This window comes from Notechis scutatus, chromosome 2 (assembly GCF_049901735.1).
Source record: "Notechis scutatus isolate UNSWTSFEM ecotype Mainland chromosome 2, rNotScu1.2, whole genome shotgun sequence".
Taxonomy (NCBI): domain Eukaryota; kingdom Metazoa; phylum Chordata; class Lepidosauria; order Squamata; family Elapidae; genus Notechis; species Notechis scutatus.
The window spans coordinates 248,484,400-248,503,139 of record NC_142010.1 but is presented as its reverse complement, the minus strand read 5'-3'; the positions used below and the strand labels follow the sequence as shown (position 1 = coordinate 248,503,139).

The 18,740-nt window shown below is 37.6% G+C and overlaps 1 protein-coding gene across 3 annotated transcripts in view; it reads left to right on the top strand.

Annotated features, from left to right (window-relative positions):
- Positions 1 to 18,740, top strand: part of SPEF2 (sperm flagellar and cilia associated 2) — a 113,408-nt gene that overhangs the window by 64,839 nt on the left and 29,829 nt on the right. For all 3 annotated transcript variants that reach the window (XM_087958522.1, XM_087958523.1, XM_087958521.1), the window contains exons 21-29: positions 276 to 412; positions 3,282 to 3,409; positions 3,503 to 3,641; positions 6,267 to 6,404; positions 9,282 to 9,442; positions 11,086 to 11,263; positions 12,541 to 12,757; positions 14,814 to 14,933; positions 16,905 to 17,043. In XM_087958522.1, coding sequence (XP_087814648.1) covers positions 276 to 412; positions 3,282 to 3,409; positions 3,503 to 3,641; positions 6,267 to 6,404; positions 9,282 to 9,442; positions 11,086 to 11,263; positions 12,541 to 12,757; positions 14,814 to 14,933; positions 16,905 to 17,043 — 1,357 coding nt within the window. The remainder of the gene's footprint in view (positions 1 to 275; positions 413 to 3,281; positions 3,410 to 3,502; positions 3,642 to 6,266; positions 6,405 to 9,281; positions 9,443 to 11,085; positions 11,264 to 12,540; positions 12,758 to 14,813; positions 14,934 to 16,904; positions 17,044 to 18,740) is intronic.

Below are 18,740 nucleotides of genomic sequence, written 5' to 3'. Positions count from 1 at the left end.
AGACACAAATATAAGTGCATACTTACATAAACAAATATGCATATGTGACACTATGATCAAAATCAAAGACCCCAAATGTTGGTCCAAAAAAAGCACATTTATAATGGTGATAGCAGCTTGTGGCACTGTTACAAACTGATTGCCATGAGAGCAAGACGTCAATCTTTCTATGGCATAAGACAATCTAAATATACTGTTTTCTACTGTTCTTAGGTCATTTCTTCTCATCTTCTCCCTGAAAAAAAAAGGCATTTTACTTTTTCTTTGTATTTAAGGAACTCCACGAGCAAAAGGACAGGCAAAATCTATGTCATCTTCCCCTGAAGATATGTTGCCTTTTAGTACTATTGAACCACCTCCAATCAAACCTGGGTCAAGTGAATGGATTTACTGTGATGATCCAATACCCCATGTAAGCTGTCCAGAAACAGCAGGTCATGATTTTCCTTTCCTTTCCTTTCCTTTCCTTTCCTTTCCTTTCCTTTCCTTTCCTTTCTCTTCCCTTCCTTTCCTTCCTTCCTTCCTTCCTTCCTTCCTTCCTTCCTTCCTTCCTTCCTTCCTTCCTTCCTTCCTTCCTTTACAAAGTTCAGTGATCAGAAATACGTTTTGTGACCCAGATCCTCATCCAGATTAGACAGAGGACAAGTGGATCGGGCTGGAGAAATTAGCTTTATTTTGTCTTTGTTTAAATTTTGAAAGAAATCTCTGCCATATTTTATACAATACTAGGTTGATGTGTGATTCTTCAGATCCTTACTTCTACATTCAGCAACTAGTTAAGAATGGCTCTTACCATCTGTCTTGCTAGTTCAACATGAAGACATGATGGGTGAAATGTTACATAAAAATAAAACTTTTGAGAAAAGTGAGTTTTTAATATTTATTTTTCAGTATTTGTCTCCTACTGTTCCAAGAAAATCAGATCTGATTCTATCAGCACTGTCTAATTAAGACAGTTTATGCTGAGTAATAGTAACTAACTCATATATTAGATTCATACACTATTGTAAACTTTAAATCTACAAAGTTAAACTGCTTTCTTCATATAACTTAGGCAGAGCTGCTACCTTTTCTCTGATGTTAGTGTGGAAAGGTTTCCAAGACTAGATAATTTTAGGCTGTTTAGTGTGAGATGCAATCCATTCTATTTTTACACGCTTCCTGTTTGGTATAGCTACCTATATAACAAACTTGACCAAGCACTCTAGTCAAGAAATATAAAAATATAATAAAATCAGTGCAGTAGACTGCAACGACGACACCATTAAAGCCAACATCTTTAACACATTCTTCGGCTCAGTATTTGTAAACAGCAATGGATCATGCCCAGTATTTCCTAGCCGTACCACAGATAACAACAATGATCTAATACATATCGATTTCACAGAAGACAATGTTGAAAAAGCACTACGCAACCTAAAACCATCTCTATCTATTGGACCGGATGGAATATGTGCCTACTTCTTAAGAAAGCTATCCACTGCCATAGCCAAACCTCTAAGCATAATCTTTGAAAAATCTTTCAGGACCAGCTCCTTGCCTAACCTATGGTCACAAGCCACAGTCATCCCCATCTTCAAAAAGGGAGACCCAAGCCTAGTTGAAAATTACAGGCCAATCTCCTTATGCTGGGTCACCTGTAAAGTCATGGAATCAATTATTAACCAATCCATCATCCTCCACTTAGAGACAAACAACCTACTCTCCAATAAACAATTTGGTTTCAGAAAAAACTATCCTGTAATCTGCAACTCTTACACTGCAAAAACATATGGACGACACAACTCGACCAGGGCAAAGCAATAGACGCAATCTACATAGACTTCTGTAAAGCCTTTGATTCAGTGGTACACGACAAACTACTCCTAAAAATAAAATCCTATGGTATCTCTGGACAACTGAATAACTGGATAGAAGCATTCCTGTCAAACAGACAACAAATGGTCAAAATCGGGAGCGTACTATCAAATCCAGTACCTGTCAATAGTGGTGTTCCCCAAGGCAGTGTTCTAGGACCAACTCTCTTCATACTCTACATAAACGACCTCTGCGATCATATTAAGAGCAATTGCGTTCTCTTCGCTGATGATGTAAAGCTGTTCAATACCACAGACAATAGTGCTACCCTACAAAAAGATCTTGACTATGTATCAGAGTGGTCAAACAAATGGCAACTTCAAATCTCAACAAATAAATGCTCTGTCTTACATATTGGCAAAAAAATCAGAAAATAAAATACAAGCTGAATAGTCAAGATCTTGTTGATGACCCAAGCTCTGTAAAGGACCTTGGAATACTCACCTCTAATGATCTAAGTGCTAGAGCCCACTGCAACTACATAGCCAAAAAGGCATTAAGAGTTGTTAACCTAATCCTACGTAGCTTTTTCTCTGGTAATATCACACTACTAACCAGAGCATACAAAACATTTGCTAGACCAATACTCGAATACAGTTCATCAGTCTGGAACCCACACTACGTATCTGATATTAGCACAATTGAGAAAGTCCAGAAATATTTCACAAGAAGAGTTCTCCACTCCTCTACTCGTTGTAGAATACCTTATGCCACCAGACTTGAAATTCTAGAACTAGAAAACCTTGAATTACGCCGTCTTCGGTCTGACTTAAGCATGGTATATAAAATCATACATTGCAATGTCCTACCTGTCAATGAATACTTCAGCTTCAACCATAACAACACAAGAGCACACAATAGATACAAACTCAAGGTTAACCGCACCAAACTTGATTGCAGGAAATACGACTTCAGCAATAGAGTGGTCAATGTCTGGAATACTCTACCCGACTCTGTAGTTTCTTCCCCAAACCCCAAAAACTTTAACCTTAGACTGTCTACTATTGACCTCACCCTTTCCTAAGAGGCCTGTAGGGGCGTGCATAAAGCGCACCAACGTGCCTACCGTCCCTGTCCTATTGTTTCTCTTCTTTATTTTTCTTATATGTACCCATTTCATGTATTCACAACTATGTATACATTTATACTTATTATCTTGTAAACAATTGGCAAATCAAATAAATAAATAAATAAGTAAGTAAAATAAATAAATTGTCCTTGATAGCAGGGCAATTATTGCCTGGGTTTATCTAGCAGGTGAGAATGAGTAAGAAGTAACTTTCTTATCAGAAAACTTTGCCTACAGCCCAAGAGGACCTTGGCTGATACACGGGTACATATGACATACTCTCTTTCCCTTAACACTTAAGATAGGCAGTGTATAAATAACTTCATGTGAATTCTGTATTATTTCAACTTAACAGGAAATAGCAGAATTCCTAGTTCCTTATTGGGAAACAATAGAGAAAACATACATCAACAACATCAAAGCAACCCTTAGATGCCTCAGAGATGAGCAACATGTTATCATTTATTACCTGTCAGACATAAGGTGAGTGTTGGGACTGTTGGACTCAACTTCCTCATGTCCCTTTTTCTGCTGTCTTCCAACCCCCTGGATGGTCTTTCATTTCCCTGTTCACAGAAACCATTTCAAGGACTATTTGAAGCGTCCAGACCACAAGCAGGAATTTGTGACTCAGTGGCAAGTCGATTATAATTCAGTGACTGATGACTTATGGGATGATGATGAAACAAAAGAAGAACTCCATCAAAGAGTTACTGTAAGAATTAACTAAAAGTAGAGGATGGTTTACTAATTCGTAGCAAGTTGGTTTTGTTTCTTATTAAGTTGAATGGGGCATTGTAGGAAAATACACCTCGAGACTTCATTTCTAAACAGCTTCCACTGAAATAAACTAGTGCCAGAAAATATTTTGCATTATTTTTACCAATTCTCATTCCATGAAAGACAATTAGTTTATCTTTTTTTTAAAAGACATTCTTGCAAAAGCAAAAAAAAAAAACTTGGGGAAGAGTTTGGAAGTCGAATATGGAGCTTCTTTAAATTATAAAGTTGTGTAGGAGTGGATATGAACATACAGGTAGTCCTTGATTTAAGACTACCATTGAGCCAACAATTCTTTGTGCTAAGTGAGACATTTGCTAAGTGACTTTTGCCTCATTTTATGACCTTTTTTGCCACAGTTGTTAAGTGAACCACTGCAGTTGTTAGCAACACAGTTGTTAAGAGAATCTGGTTTCCCCATTGACTTTGCTTGTCAAAAGGTGACAAAGGATGATCCTGGAGCACTGCAACTGTCATTAATTTGAGTCAGTTACCAAGCGCCTGAATTTTGATCACATGACTCTGGGGATGCTGCAACGGTCATAAGTGTGAAAAACAGTCACAAGTCACTTTTTTCAATGCTGTAACTTCATACGGTCACTAAATGAACTGTTGTAAATTAAGGACTACCTGTACTGTACTGTCTTTCACTGCCAGCTGATATCAAGGGTTAAGCATTATGTTTTAAAACACAGCTTTCCAACTTTACCTAGTGACTGTCCCCCAAATGAGACTTTATGTTCCACAGAATAAATATATTTTGGTGATGAGATTAGTTAACCGATCAATGAATTCTATGGTTCATTGAATATAGGATTATTTGTTTGTCACCAACGTACTCTTAAATGTGCCAGTGAGCTTGGTTTCCTCCATGTAAGACAGAAAGCTCTGCCAGGTTCTCAGCTCATGGTATCTAGCAAGACTCTAAAGATGAAAGGACTAAAAACTGGCTTATCTCTAAAAACACACACGGTAAATGTGGCCACTGACCACAACACCTGCTTAGGTTACTAGGAATGACAAGTTTATGGTCTCACCTTTCCAAGCAGCTTGACAAGTCAGATAAAAGAGGGAAAGGAACAGCAAGTTTGTCTTAAAGAAAGCAGTGCTTAAAGCCTCACTGGGTTGAAGGCAATAATTTTCCACACTGCGGTGGAAAGTGGCTTTTAAAAAACAGACTCTTTTTCAATCCATCATAAACTACTGAGATGAAAGCAGTGAAGTCATATCCTTTCCTATTTAATTGAAAAAAACTAAACAGTCAAAACAAGCACTCAAACACTGCATGCCAACGTGTAAATGGACTAGCGATATAATAGTTTCAGTCTACCCTGAAAGTATTTCTTTTGCAAGTATGTTATCATATAATAGAATAAATTAACATAATGTCAGTTTATGGAAATGTTTGCTTTAGTGTTATCTTTATCTTTTTCATGATTTCAATATTAAATTGTACTAAATATAACTCATGAAAGAAAAGCTATTCAAGCGTTTTTCTAGATCAGAAAACACCTATAGCTTTAGTTCTGGGACAGGATTGTTCTTGTTGTTTTGGCTAATAACTAGAATTGTTGTTGCATACTAATCAAAGTGTGATTCCTTCCAATTTGATCTATTTTACTTCTTTAAAAAGAGATTTTTTTTTAAATTGAAGCAGCACCTTACAATGAGAACTAAAAGCATTAGCCACCAGCAATATACATATCATATTGTACAGCCTTGTACTGTGTAAGTTAAGAATAGTAGTTTTTTCCCAGATGTTTTGTATTTCCATTTCCACAATCCCTTACTATTGGCTCTATTGACTGCTTGAAGATCTGTAAATCAAAATGTTTCTTCTTGCTATGTGATGTATGGCCCAGGGTCTTTGCCATAAAACTGGTTTAAAAAACCAATAACAACCGTATATAATCTGATTTCTGACCCATTAGAAATGCTTTTGATGATGAAAACGTCCCTAGAAAGAATGCAATTCACCTTCACAATTCACCTTTGTATGGGCTGAATGTTCCATGCTTCTGTAGAGGATATCAGATCCACCTGATAATACTGGCAGCTTTGTCTCTCACCAGCTATCTAATCCTTTATTTTTTCAGACAGCAACAATTCTGGCAAGGACAGACAGAAGATAGTTCAAATTCCATGAATAAAATGTTTTGAGATTTTTTTAACAATAAGGTTTTGTATCAGTTGTATTGAAACCATGAAAATCTACTGGTTTCTATATGGTTTCGTACATATAAGGCAGGGATACACCACATTTTAGACTCTGAGAACCACATTTGATCACAAAGTTGAGTGACAAAAACATTTAATTTGATTAATTGATTTAATATGGTTTGTGTCCATTAACTACAAATTTGCACTCCTTAGGTCACCTTTAAATTGCATTTTGATTATAACTTTGATGTGATCCTTAATTCCAGTATGTATAAAAGTGGGCAGCTGGTATCTGCTGTAGAATTGCATTTAACTAGTTTATTGGGGTCGGGAGGGAGGATTGGGTTGAAACATTATTGATGTTTCAGAACATTATTTGTATTAAAAAAATATTTTTTAGGATTTAAGAGATCGCTTGTGGGATATCTGTGAGAACAGGAGAGATGAAGCTGAGCAAGAACGTTGTGATATCATGAACGATGGCTGGTTGCCAGACCGAATTGGGCTTCTGATGAACCACATTTTTTCTCTTATGCAGGTCTGAAATACAATAGAAGGAGCTTTGCATTTTCATGTGTTAATGAACTTTTGGCTCAAACTAATAATAAATAAGTTATTAGAAAAATAGCTAATATAATTAATAATTTTCTACTATTCAAATGTATAGATTTCTACATTTTGTGCTATTTGTTGCTTGGCATGTTATTAAATAACAGTTCTATAATCCAGTTTCAGTGGAACCCTCTGGCTACAGAAATAGAAGATGAATGTTCAAAACTGCATTACAGCATGGATATCACATTCACATTATATAGCACAATCTGTTGAGTACCAATTCACATTTCTCACTGCAATCTTTATTCGGCCTTCGAAAAGCCACTTGAAGCCCTGGCATTTGTAAACTTTTAGATTGTTGATAGAGTTTTAGCTTTGTGTGACTGGGTAGCTTTGCCTGTCGGAACAAGAATCCACAGTGCAAGTCTGGCCATAGGCAACAGCTCCAAATTAATAACCAGTTTGGTGGTGAACTATGATAAGACACCAACACACACACACACACACACACCAACACCACTACCACCACCACTATCACCACCACCACCAGTCTACTCTTAATCTCCTATCCAACTTTCAAAATGTGTGAGTCCTTAAAGGTGAATTACTTCTCTCTGGGCCACTGGGCAGATACAATGAAGTGGCAAAACATAACATCATAATTGCAAAGAGCCATATAAACTATTAAATTTAACCCGCTGCCTATACCCATCAAAATATCTGTCCAGCTTTTGTTTGAAGTTATCCAAAGAAGATAAACCCAATACTCACTAAGTGCATCTTCAAAGAATCTGATTCAGGCACCCTGGTTCTTCATGGGCCTGACCCAGAGGTGATATTCAGCAGGTTCTGACCAGTTCTGGAGAACTGCTAGCGGAAATTTTGAGTAATTCAGAGAACCAGCAAATTCCACCTCTGACTGGCCCTGCCCCCATTCTCTGCCTCCTGAGTCCCAGCTGATTGGCTGGGTCTCCTTTAGTTGCCCTGCACAGGAAAACAGCTGGAAAGCAAGTTAGTGGGGTGGGGAAGGAATGGGATTTCGCAGTATCCTTCCCCTCCCATGCCCACCAAGCCACACCCACAAGCCATGCCCACAGAACCGGTAATAAAAAAAATTGAATCCCACCACTGGCCTGACCCATACAAACAGTAACAGGAATCCCTCTTTGAGACTGAGCTCCAGATTGGAATAATTATTTGTAGGCCCCTAATGGACTCTGAATGAGGCATATAGGAGGAATATTAGATAGAAATGCAACAAATTACCAAAAAAGGTTACCATGGGTAGCATTAGGATAGATAACATCATGTGACTTTTATCTTTATTCTGTATCTTGTTCAATCCCAAGAGCCCTGGACTGGCAGAAGCTAGAGAAGATCTGGTACCGATTTAAGAATTTGAAGCTGAAACTTTTGACCTGATCACTGTCCTACTAAGCTGGATTGTTATATTATTGTGGTTTCTCTTTCTTTCTGTCTCTGTTTCCCCCTTTTGAGACTGTGGCTTTGTGAATTTTCCCATGAATACAGGGCACTGGTTTTACTTTACAGTTATATATTTAGCGGCTTTTAGTCTAATAATAAATCAAAAGCATGACAGGTGCATAAAGTTTTGTCTCAGATGTATAGATTCTCTGAACCTGGCATATTGTACTTGACATTATTTTTCTTGTTGGTTTTTAGCATAATTGTGGAATGAAAGAAAAGTGTTAATTGAAGAATTATTGAGTGAAATTTATCATTTAGGCCCAAATTAGATGGTTTTGGACAATTATTCATATTTTTATTCTGTTCTATAGAATCTATAGACAGACAAGACTATTATGACTTGTTCAACATACCATGGTTTAGTGTTACATTCGCTGTATTTTCAACAGTGCTAATCTCAATTAATTAATAATCATAGCTGCTATTTACAATATATATAGTACACATTTGTTAAATCATTTATTAAAACTTTCATGGTTAATGTTGGAGTAGATCATATTTTAAGGTAAAGGGAGAGAAATCACACAAACAGATAATTAATGATGCACACAATCTTATGACTAATCTCTTAATCATGATTTTTAAAATATGTTCAGCTTGTGTCAGGTCTGTTGGCTTAGCTACAGTATCATAAAACTCCAACAGGAGTAATAGTATTATTTAGTAGATACTTAATTAACATATAGTTAAAACTCATAGTGCTTTAACATTATTAATACATAGCTCAAACGTACAAAAAATTGGGCACTAGCTCCTTTGTTCCAAAACATTGGTACCCAAATTGTAAAGATGAGAAGGGATTGTTTTAAGAATAGTTTCTTTTTGTGGTAAAAGTTTTTTATCTTATAAAAAACTTGGGTACATGTTATCTTGGGTACATGTTATCTTAGAAAATAATGATCAAAATATTTATAGCAGTAGTCATTACATTGATATTAATTCTATAATAATAATAACAATAATATTTGCTTATCCATTTTAACAAATCTCCCCTACAACATTAGTTCTTTTCATACATTTCCATGTTTCTAACCTCTGTTTTTATTAGCCAACCATTGATAAAACAGGTCCCATGTCAAAAACTATTCAGTTTCTTCCTTTTCTTTAATTGTCAATGTTAGTTTATCCAACTCTGCACATTCTAATATTTTTTTAATTACGTTTTCATCTGTCAGGATTTTTTAACTTTTCCATTGTTGTACGAATACAATTCTAGCTGCTGTTAATGCATGTAAAATCAAATATATATTCCCTCTTGTCATATTTTTCTGATATACAACAGTATAGACATGTAGATATTGTAAAATTGTCTTGCATTTTCAGAGGGATAAGAGGATTTTTTTTTTTTTTGCTTTCTTTGGACATCATAAAGAATGAAATGGACCGTTTCCAAGATACCAAAAAAGTTCTGCATGATTATTATAGAGCAATGGAAGGCAAAATTCCAATAGACACCAGCTCCGACTTTACCAGAATACCCTTGATAGATCTAATGGAAAGAAGGCTATCTGCGGAAGAGTGCAAGATGAAAATGTATGATAAAAATGGCAGAACTGCAACAATTAGTAAATAGATATGTTTGTGTTGGAGTACATGTAAATAGGAGAAAGAATACTTGTATGAATGTACTGCCACTATATATGCATAGTTGGCATGAAACGTCTGCTTTAAAAAGGTGTATGTGTTTGATACAAAACACCTGTATGTGAGGCCCTAGAAAACCAAGACCAGTCAAATAATACAAAAATAACTAAATGAGAATGGAGTGGTCTGAAACCCAAAGCAGCCTCCTTGAAGAGTGGCCACAGGGAATATCCAACAATTGTTAATCAGTTGTAATTTTCAGTGAGACAGGGAAAATGGTTAAATATATGATTGGATATATATTAATAAGTATTAACTAATTAATAGCAATAGCACTTAATCCACTTCACAGTGATTTCCAGCCCTCTCTAAGCAGTTTACAGAGTCAGCATATTGTCCCCCAACAATCTGGGTCCTCATTTTACCAACCTTGGAAGGATGGAAGGCTAAGTCAACCTTGAGCGATCAGAATCGAACTCCTGGCAGTTGGCAGAATGAGCCTGCAATACTCCATTCTAACCACTGCGCCATCATGTCTCTTATGTTTATGTTTAATAATTAAGTTAATTGTAATTAACTCATTTATTATTAACATAGGAACATGGTGTCTCAAGTGGTTGGAACTCAGGGCAGGAGTTTGGCAAGCCCACATTTGAGATGCAACAGCTGCCATGGGGCAGGGTTCAGCTGTCATCCTTAACTCTAGCTCCTGCTAGAGACATGAAAGGAGCCCCCAACTGGACGTCTCCAGGGCAACAGTGATGTCACCAGCTAATCATTTCAACCAGGAAGCACCTCAGTGCTTCTCACATGAATGCAAAAAACAAAACATTAATACTAACTTATTAACTAACTTTCCATTAAATTAAATTATTAAAGCAAAATGATATGAAATAAAATTGAGTTTACTTCTGACTCTACCCGTTACATTTTGGAGTGCAGCCACTCCATGGCTAAAGCAAAAGCACTCAAAGGGACGAGCACCAAAAAATAAGGACCACATCCTCATGATGCAAATCATACTCCTTATTTACCTATGCCACATGTACATTGTACAGCATGAGAATGTGTGTGGGAAGAAAGTATTGTGGTAGCAAAGTATGAGAGATGTAAATTAGAGAAAGGTATGTATTTTATGTTTCTCTAATTAGTAAACATATATCCCCTATAGCTGGGAATTTACCATACGTGGCATTTGGGGGGAGGGGTGGCATGGGAGGGGAGGGAAATACAAAATAAAAGCAATATATTTAAGTAGGTATTAAACTGTATTAAAACAGCAAAGGCAGTATGAAAATGAGTTTTTGAGAATTCTTCACCAAGCAAGGTGATACAAGAAGGAAGAAAACCCAAAAATTAATGTATATGCTAAATGTCCTATGCATGATTGGAGAATTTGCAATTTGTGACTCACTCTTGGTCACCACTGCAAGTGTAGCCACTGTCAGCCATGCTTTTGAAGCTCGTGCTACATTTTCCATTAAATTCTGTAAAATCTTATATAAATATACTCAATATACAGTGTTAAAAATAGAGCATCTGAGGAAGCAAGACTCAACCTATTACTTACCTCTTTCTTTTCTTTCTCTAAGAATCCCTACGATTGCTCACAGATCTCCTTCACCAGAAGTTAACAGAGAAAGGATCAAATTGATTCCGGTTAAGCTCAAGGATGATCTGTTTTCGGAAAGTGTAATATTTAATTTCAGCCCAGATGAGAAACTGCTCACAGAGACATGGCATTATCTTACAACAACTATATCATCCGTGGTAGGTAAAGCCTTTATTTAGAGAGATGAGTCATAGATGCCTGGGGATAGAAGAGAGAAACAAAGTGTGTGCATGATGTTGGAACTCTGGAACCAGGTTCACAGTTCTTTTCAGGGAGTCCCTCATAACTTCATATAGTCGCTATGTCAGGGTTCCGATAGAAGAACCCAACCAAGCAAGCACCATTAAGACGATCCAATCTCTTTTTGCAAAGCTTGCATTAGGATAAAGTTTGACTTTTAAAAAAAGTGGGTTTTTTTGTTTTTAAAAAGTTTAGTACTTTGAAGGACAAGGGGAAATAAATGGTTTCTCTCCCCCCCCCCCCCTTTTATTTTTAGGCCAAAGAATTTGAAAGAATATATTAAATTTTGTAAATAAAAATGGTGACAGTTCATAAAGATTACTAGGTGCAAATAGAAATACACATTATTTCCATAGCAAGGAAGATAAAGCAGGAATGATTAAATTGATTACTTTATTTAAAGAGCAAAATATGTTCTTATTTGGATATCACTCCTGGAATTTGTCTTTGTGAAGAAAAATAAATAAACTTTGATTTCGGTTTTGTTGATTAGAAAGATTTGGTGTTATACGTAAAAATGGCTAGTTATATATTAATGTGTAAAAGCAAAAGGTTGAGGCAGGAGTTTGTTTATCTTGTACTGTATTAGGAAGAGTTGGAAGTCAATGCCCCCTTTTCTTTCTTTTTCTCTTTCCCCATGTATCTTACACCCACCTTTTCCCATTCCCTTTTCCTCCCTTAATTTCCTATTTACTTTTCTTTTTTGTATTTTACAGTATATAGTAAAAATAAAAAAGTAGTTGTCTTTTTGCAAAGCTTTATTGAGTGCATCATTTTGGCACAGACTGAAAGCAAAACTAGCTCTACTTAATTCCCACAGTTTTCACATAGTTAAAGAATAGTTTCTTCCCTCCCCGCATTAGTGCAGGTCACGTTGTCCAAGTAGATGTTTAAGTCTTGTTATAGGAAACTGTCCAAGTCTTTGCTGACCATCTGGTTAGATGACCTTGGTTCCCATGGGGCAATTTCTTGTTGTCGCCTGGAACTGGCATTCCAAACTTAGCCTTCCCTCCCCCCATGGCTCTGTGGTAAGCTGGGAAGTGAAAATGGCGGCAACAGCATAATCACGCTTCAAACTTGACACGCTAAGTGAGTGGTCATTAAGCAAGAACTAATGATAGCTTTGCTCAGAAAGCATCTTCACATTAATGCTCCTAACATTTCTATTAATAAATGTTGGTATATAAAATTTCAGGTGAGTTCTGAAATACAAACAAAAGAAGCGGAAGAGGAGAAAGAACGGCTTCAGGAGGAGATGAAGGAAAAAGAGCGCCTCAAATCTTCACAAGCAATTGCTGGCAAAGGTGGCAAGGAAGGGAAAGGGAAAGGAGGAAAAGGTGAAAAGGACGCAAAAGGTGGGAAAGAGGCCAAAGACAAGGACAGCAAAGATGCTAAGAAAGGAAAAAAGAAAGGTAAACGAAGTTTAGTGACGTACTGTGGTCCTATTCAGAGCAGGACCAGCAAACAGATACTAGAAGAGTAAGAAACATATCTCGTCCACGCCATCCTAAAGTTTCTCCGCATCTTCTACATGTAATGGAAACAAAACTCAGCATTATGAGGTTGTACTTCCAGGGAATATTCCGAAGTGTCAGGTTGGGGAGGAATGGTGTACTGTAGCTGAGGCAACACCAAAGTATACTTTTATGGAACTTGGAAGAAAGTTTCCTCCTTTTCCCCCAAACTCAGAAAGAGTTGGGTGTAGGTTTTTGTTTTTCGTCCTGAAACTTGCTTGGACCCAGTAGAATATTTACTCTGGGGAGGAAGCACACACAGACTAAAAACATCTGGTTGCATATTGTATACGCTCAGAAACTTTTCAGGGAGGAGGGTTGCTTTATTTGGGTTCATTGCTGCAGATCTAACTCATAGAACATAGAACAACAGAGTTGAAAGGAACCTTGGAGGTCTTCTACTCCAACCACCTGCTCAAGCAGGAGACCATTTCAAACAAATGGCTGTCCAGTCTCTTCTTAAAATCCTCCAGTGATGGAGCTCACCTACAACTTTTGAAGGCAAGCTGTTCCACTGGTTGATTGTTCTCACTGTCAGGAAATTTCTCCTGTGGCAACACCAGGCAAACAACTCTTAATAAATTAAAACAGTTTGTGCTTTATAAGTATTTGAATGAAACTCCTTTTTTTAGAGCTGTCAGAAGTTCTCAAAGGGTGACAAGCAAATTTGAGAAGGGCTGCAGTCACTCCTGCTCTGCTCAGATGGGAAAGAGCTTCACAGAGCTGTTGATACTGAGTTTCAGAAGGTGGCCTGGCCTTTTGAACCTTGTGTACAACCTGGCTAAAGGTTATCCGAGATGACCTAGCCAGGTTACAGATAACAGATAATCAGAGTTGGAACGGACCTTATAGGTCATCTAGTCCAACCCCCTGCCCAAGCGGGAGACCCTACACCATTTCTGACAAATGGCAGTCCAATCTCTTCTTGAAGGTCTCAAGTGATGGTGCTCCCACAACTTCCGAAGGCAAGCTGTTTCATTGGTTGATTGTTCTCACTGTCAGAAAGTTTCAACGTCTTTTTTATAATGTGGTGACCAAAACTGGATGCAGTACTCTAGGTGTGGTCTTACTAAGCCTTTATAGTGTGGTATTTAGTACCTCACTTGATCTTGATTGTATCCCTCTATTAATGCAGTTTCAGACCTCTCTTGCCTAATCTCATTCCCCCTTTCCAGTCTTGAGGCACCATTCGTTTGCAATGCTCCTAATTGTTTATCGTTGAGCACAAGTGCAATGCTTTATCTACCTAGAGATGGTCCATAGATGCAGTGCCAGGACCCAACATAAGTACCCCCAGGAAAATGCCAGAAAGATTTAAGTACACGAAACTGGACAATAACTACAGAGTGCTCTCATTCTGTCTTGACAATCTAAGCACTATCTTATCCATGCACTCTGTATATGGTCCAACCATATACAGGAAATCTTCGACTTATAACAGTTCATTTGGTGACCGTTTGAAGTTACAACGGTGCTGAAAAAAAGTGACTTATGACTGTTTTTCACACTTAACAATCATTGCACGTTCCCATGGTCATGTGATCAAAATTCGGATGCTTGGCAACTGACTCATATCTATAATAGTTTTCAGTGTCCCAGGGTCATGTGATCATCTTTTGTGACCTTCTGACAAGCAAAGTCAATGGGGAAGCCAGATTCACTTCACAACCAGGTTACTAACTTAACAACTGCAGTGATTCACTTAACAACTGTGGCAAGAAAGGTTGTAAAATGGGGCAAAATTCACTTAACAACTGTCTCGCTTAGCAACATAAATGTTGGGCTCAATTAAATGAATAAATAAAATGAATAAATAAAGTGAGGACTACCTACATGCATCACACAGTTTGAGAAATTCTAGATGATTTTATTAGCTGTCTGTCAATACAAAGATAATAACTATTCAAACATTTTTATCTGCAGATTTTTTTTACAATATTACTTTTTCCTCCAGGTACACATAGTCCCTCTACGACTGAAGTGGTAGCTACTCCTTTATCCCCAGAAGAATTAAAGAAGCAAGAATTGAAACTTAAAATGAAACAGGAATATTTTGCTGCACTGGAGCATGAAGGTATAATTTCTGCAAACAAAAGAGTTAAATATCTACCCATTTAGGCCTGAGAAAATTTTTAAAAAGCTACATTTGTTTTGGATGTTGCAAAGGTGCTGTTCGAAGGGCTACTGGACTTTCTTGGTTTTTTTCCTTGAAAATGTTTAACTTCTCATCTAAGATGCTTCTTCAGTTCTTGGATGAGAAGCAAAATGTTTTCAAGGAAAAAACCCAGAAAGTCCAGTTGACTTTTGAAGAGCATTTTTGGAACAACCATAACCTGGATGATTGAGAATCTCCATAAACATTTGTTTTGGATGTTAACTATGTTTGCTTGAACTTCTTGTAGATATTCTGCTTAACCTTTTTTTAAGTTCAGGTTTTGATTAATGTGGTTTGGTTTATCCATAGTTTGTTCAATAAGCATAATTCATAATAATAATTCATGTGTTTGGCTTACCAAATTTGTCAACTTCGCTATTGTTTATTACTTCAATTCTCTAAAAACAGAAACAAAATAAGGCCAGCTTGTTCTTTGCTAGATTTAATCCTGCACCAAAACACAGAGGAGCATTACTTTGCAGCCAAAAGACTGGTATAGCAGAGAAAATTCATCTCTGATATACTCATAAACTATGATTAGATCAAACCAAGAAATTTACCTGTGATATACTCATAAACCATAATTAGCTCAAAATATAATTTCATACCATAAAACTTAATTTATTAACTTAATCCATTTACCAAGCAATGTTTTAAGTATACACATCATTACAAGAGCCTTTTTTTGCAGAAATCCAACTGTGCAGATACATATAGTCCTCGACTTATGACCAAAATTTAGCCCAAAATTTCTGTTGCCAAGTGAGACATTTATTAAGTGAATTTTGCCCCATTTTAAGACTTTCTTGCCATGGTTGCTAAGTGAATCACTTCAGTTTTTAAGTTAATAACATAGTTGTGAAGTTGATCTGGCTTCACCATTGACTTTGCTTGTCAGAAAGTCACAAAGTGATCACATGACCTCAGGACGCTGCAGCCATCATAAATATGAAGCAGTTGCCAATTATCTGAGTTTTGATCACATGAGCATGGGATGCTTCAATGGTTGTAATGGTCATAAGTCACTTTTTTCAGTGCTGTTGTAACTTCAAACAATCACGAAATGAATTATTGTAAGTCGAGGACTACCTGTATACAGCATTAATTGCTCTGTTTCCTACATAATACTTAATCTAATGAATGCTAGACCTGTGGGCTGGGGAACACTGGTGGTCCGGGAGAACATTTTGGTGGTCTGCAGAGAAATGTCACCCCCAAAGCAATTAATCCAGGCTGCACGGGAACACAAGGCTGCGCCGCCCACATGGCCCGTGGGAGCACAAGGCTTGCGTCGCTTGCATTGTGAACAACACGGGGTAGTGAGGGGTGGGGGGAAAGGGCGGAGGGGGAAACTTGCCCCACTCGCCCCACATGCCTCGCCATTGGACTGCTTCTTTCTGCTTGTTTCTTCTGCTTTTGGCTGCACACAAACAAAGCAGCAAAAGTCTTTCTTTCTCTCCCCCAAATTCCACCAGAAATGAGTCTTTGGGACCCTGCAAGGCATCCTGCTCCAATAGGCTGTGCCGGCACGACAAGTCTCACAAAGACTCATTTCTGGCGGAGTTTGGGGGAGAGAAAGAAAGGCTTCTGCTGCTTTCCTTGCATGAAGCCAAAAGTCTCTCGCTCTCGCTCTCTCTCTCCCCCTGAGAACGGAGTTGGAGATGGTAGCCTGCGATCCCAAATAAAGAATGATCGATGGGTAGGAAAATGGGTGGGAAATTTTCCTGCAGACTTTTTTTGGGGATTTTCCCGGGGTTTCTGGTCCGCAGGATTTAAAATTATGAGTTTGGTGGTCCCTCGGGTTCAAAAGGTTGGCGACCCCTGTGCTAGACCTTCAAAAATGATGAGTGTGTATGAATTTATACTAACTACAAGCCATTTTTAAAATAGCGGAGGCTGCAAAATCTCGTCTTGAGCTGTTAAAAGTTAAAGGATTAGCTTTTCTGGAGGATCTACAATCAAAGGCAGAAGAAACATACAGAAATATGGAAAAATGGCTTGGAGAGCGATACCTGGCTGAAATGTCTAGGTAATAAATTGTTAATAAAGGAATAATATTATGTTACAATAGAGGAAATGAGGTAAAAATCATTAAGCTTAAGAAAAATCCTGAATAAATAAGGTGAAAAAATTCTGCATTATCTATAATGCAGACAAACTGCAGTTGTGTTTCTATAATTCTGGTAAGAGTAAATTGTGAGTAATAGTTTATGTCTTGGTGTGTGTGTATATATAGTTAAATACTGGTTGTATGAATTATAGTTTAAAAAGTAGCTGTCAAGGCTCCAACAAATCCACCCCCATTCAAATCAAAAGTCTCTAGCCGCATCTCAGAGAAAAGTAAATTGATTTATTAGGAGTGGCATTAACTGGATGCAGCTGATACTAAATTACACCATACATTTCCCCCTTGACCCTGCTCTTCCCCCCACCTCCTGGATGTGATTTCTCTAATGGGACACATCCGTCTCCAAGAGTCATCCATCATGCTCTTCAATAACCTTCTTATGCTCCGACAACTTTGAGCTGCTGGGGTGATTATTTAGGCATTTCAAGAATGCCTTGTTTTCCCCCACTCCCCTTTTCTGGCAGCTAAAAAGACCAAAGGAGTATTTATTGAGAGAAATGAAACATATACTTTTTTTTCCCCTTTCTGAACAGCTGTGAATAGTTTTTTGAATGAGCCAAGCAATTGTTTACCACTCTTACTTTGATTCATTAAACTTTCCATAAATGGCAGGAAATATCATTTTTATTCAGTCTTTCTGTGTGAAACCCCAACAAAGCAAAATGTAGACAAGCTTTTGGTCTCTCTGCTTGTCTTATATTTTGTCATATCTGAAAAACTAGTTTCGTGTGGGCTAATCCATAGGCTGAAATGCAATCTGGAGAGAATTATTAAAGTGGGCAATCCCAAACTTTTTTCTATCCATAATGTACCTGGAAATGTGAAGATATCAGGACTTTGTGTCATTCTCATTGGATCTTTCTCAGTAAAATGAATACATCACTACAAAGATTTTTCAAACATAGTAAAAAATTCATGTCATAGGAAGTAAAAATTAGATAATAGAATAGAATAGAATAGAATAGAATAGAATAGAATAGAATAGAATAGAATAGAATAGAATAGCAGAGTTGGAAGGGACCTTGCTTAAGCAGGAAATCTATACCATTTGAGACAAATGATTGTCCAATCTCTTTTTAAAAACTTCCAATGTTGGAGCATTCACAACTTCTGGAGGTAAGTTGTTCAAATGACATAGAGAACATTGGGAGATGCAGTTCAGCAAGAGAGTTTCGTTTTTTCCAATACAGGCATTTCAATAGCTGTTGATTTCATATATTCTAGAGAGCATACAGTTACCATGTTTCTCATATAATAAGGCCGGGTCTTATTTTTTTTTGAGCCCCGAAAAAATGGCTAGGCTGTCTTTTCGGGGGTGACTTAATTCCCCCCCCCCCTTGCATCTTTGGGTGGGCGAGTGGCAACAGCTTGGATGTTGACCTCGGCGTTGGTGGGGCACTTCATATCGGGGTCAATGCAGGCAGCACCATATCCGGGTGTGCAACAAAAGTACTTCCTAACGGCAAGCCCCCCCACCATTCCCCCCCATTTCGCATGTTTTAATATAGGCCTTAATTTGGGAGGAGGGGCTTAATTTCATTTCATGCCTATAAAACATGCTGGGGCTTCCTATTGGGGGAGGCCGTATTGTTGGAGAA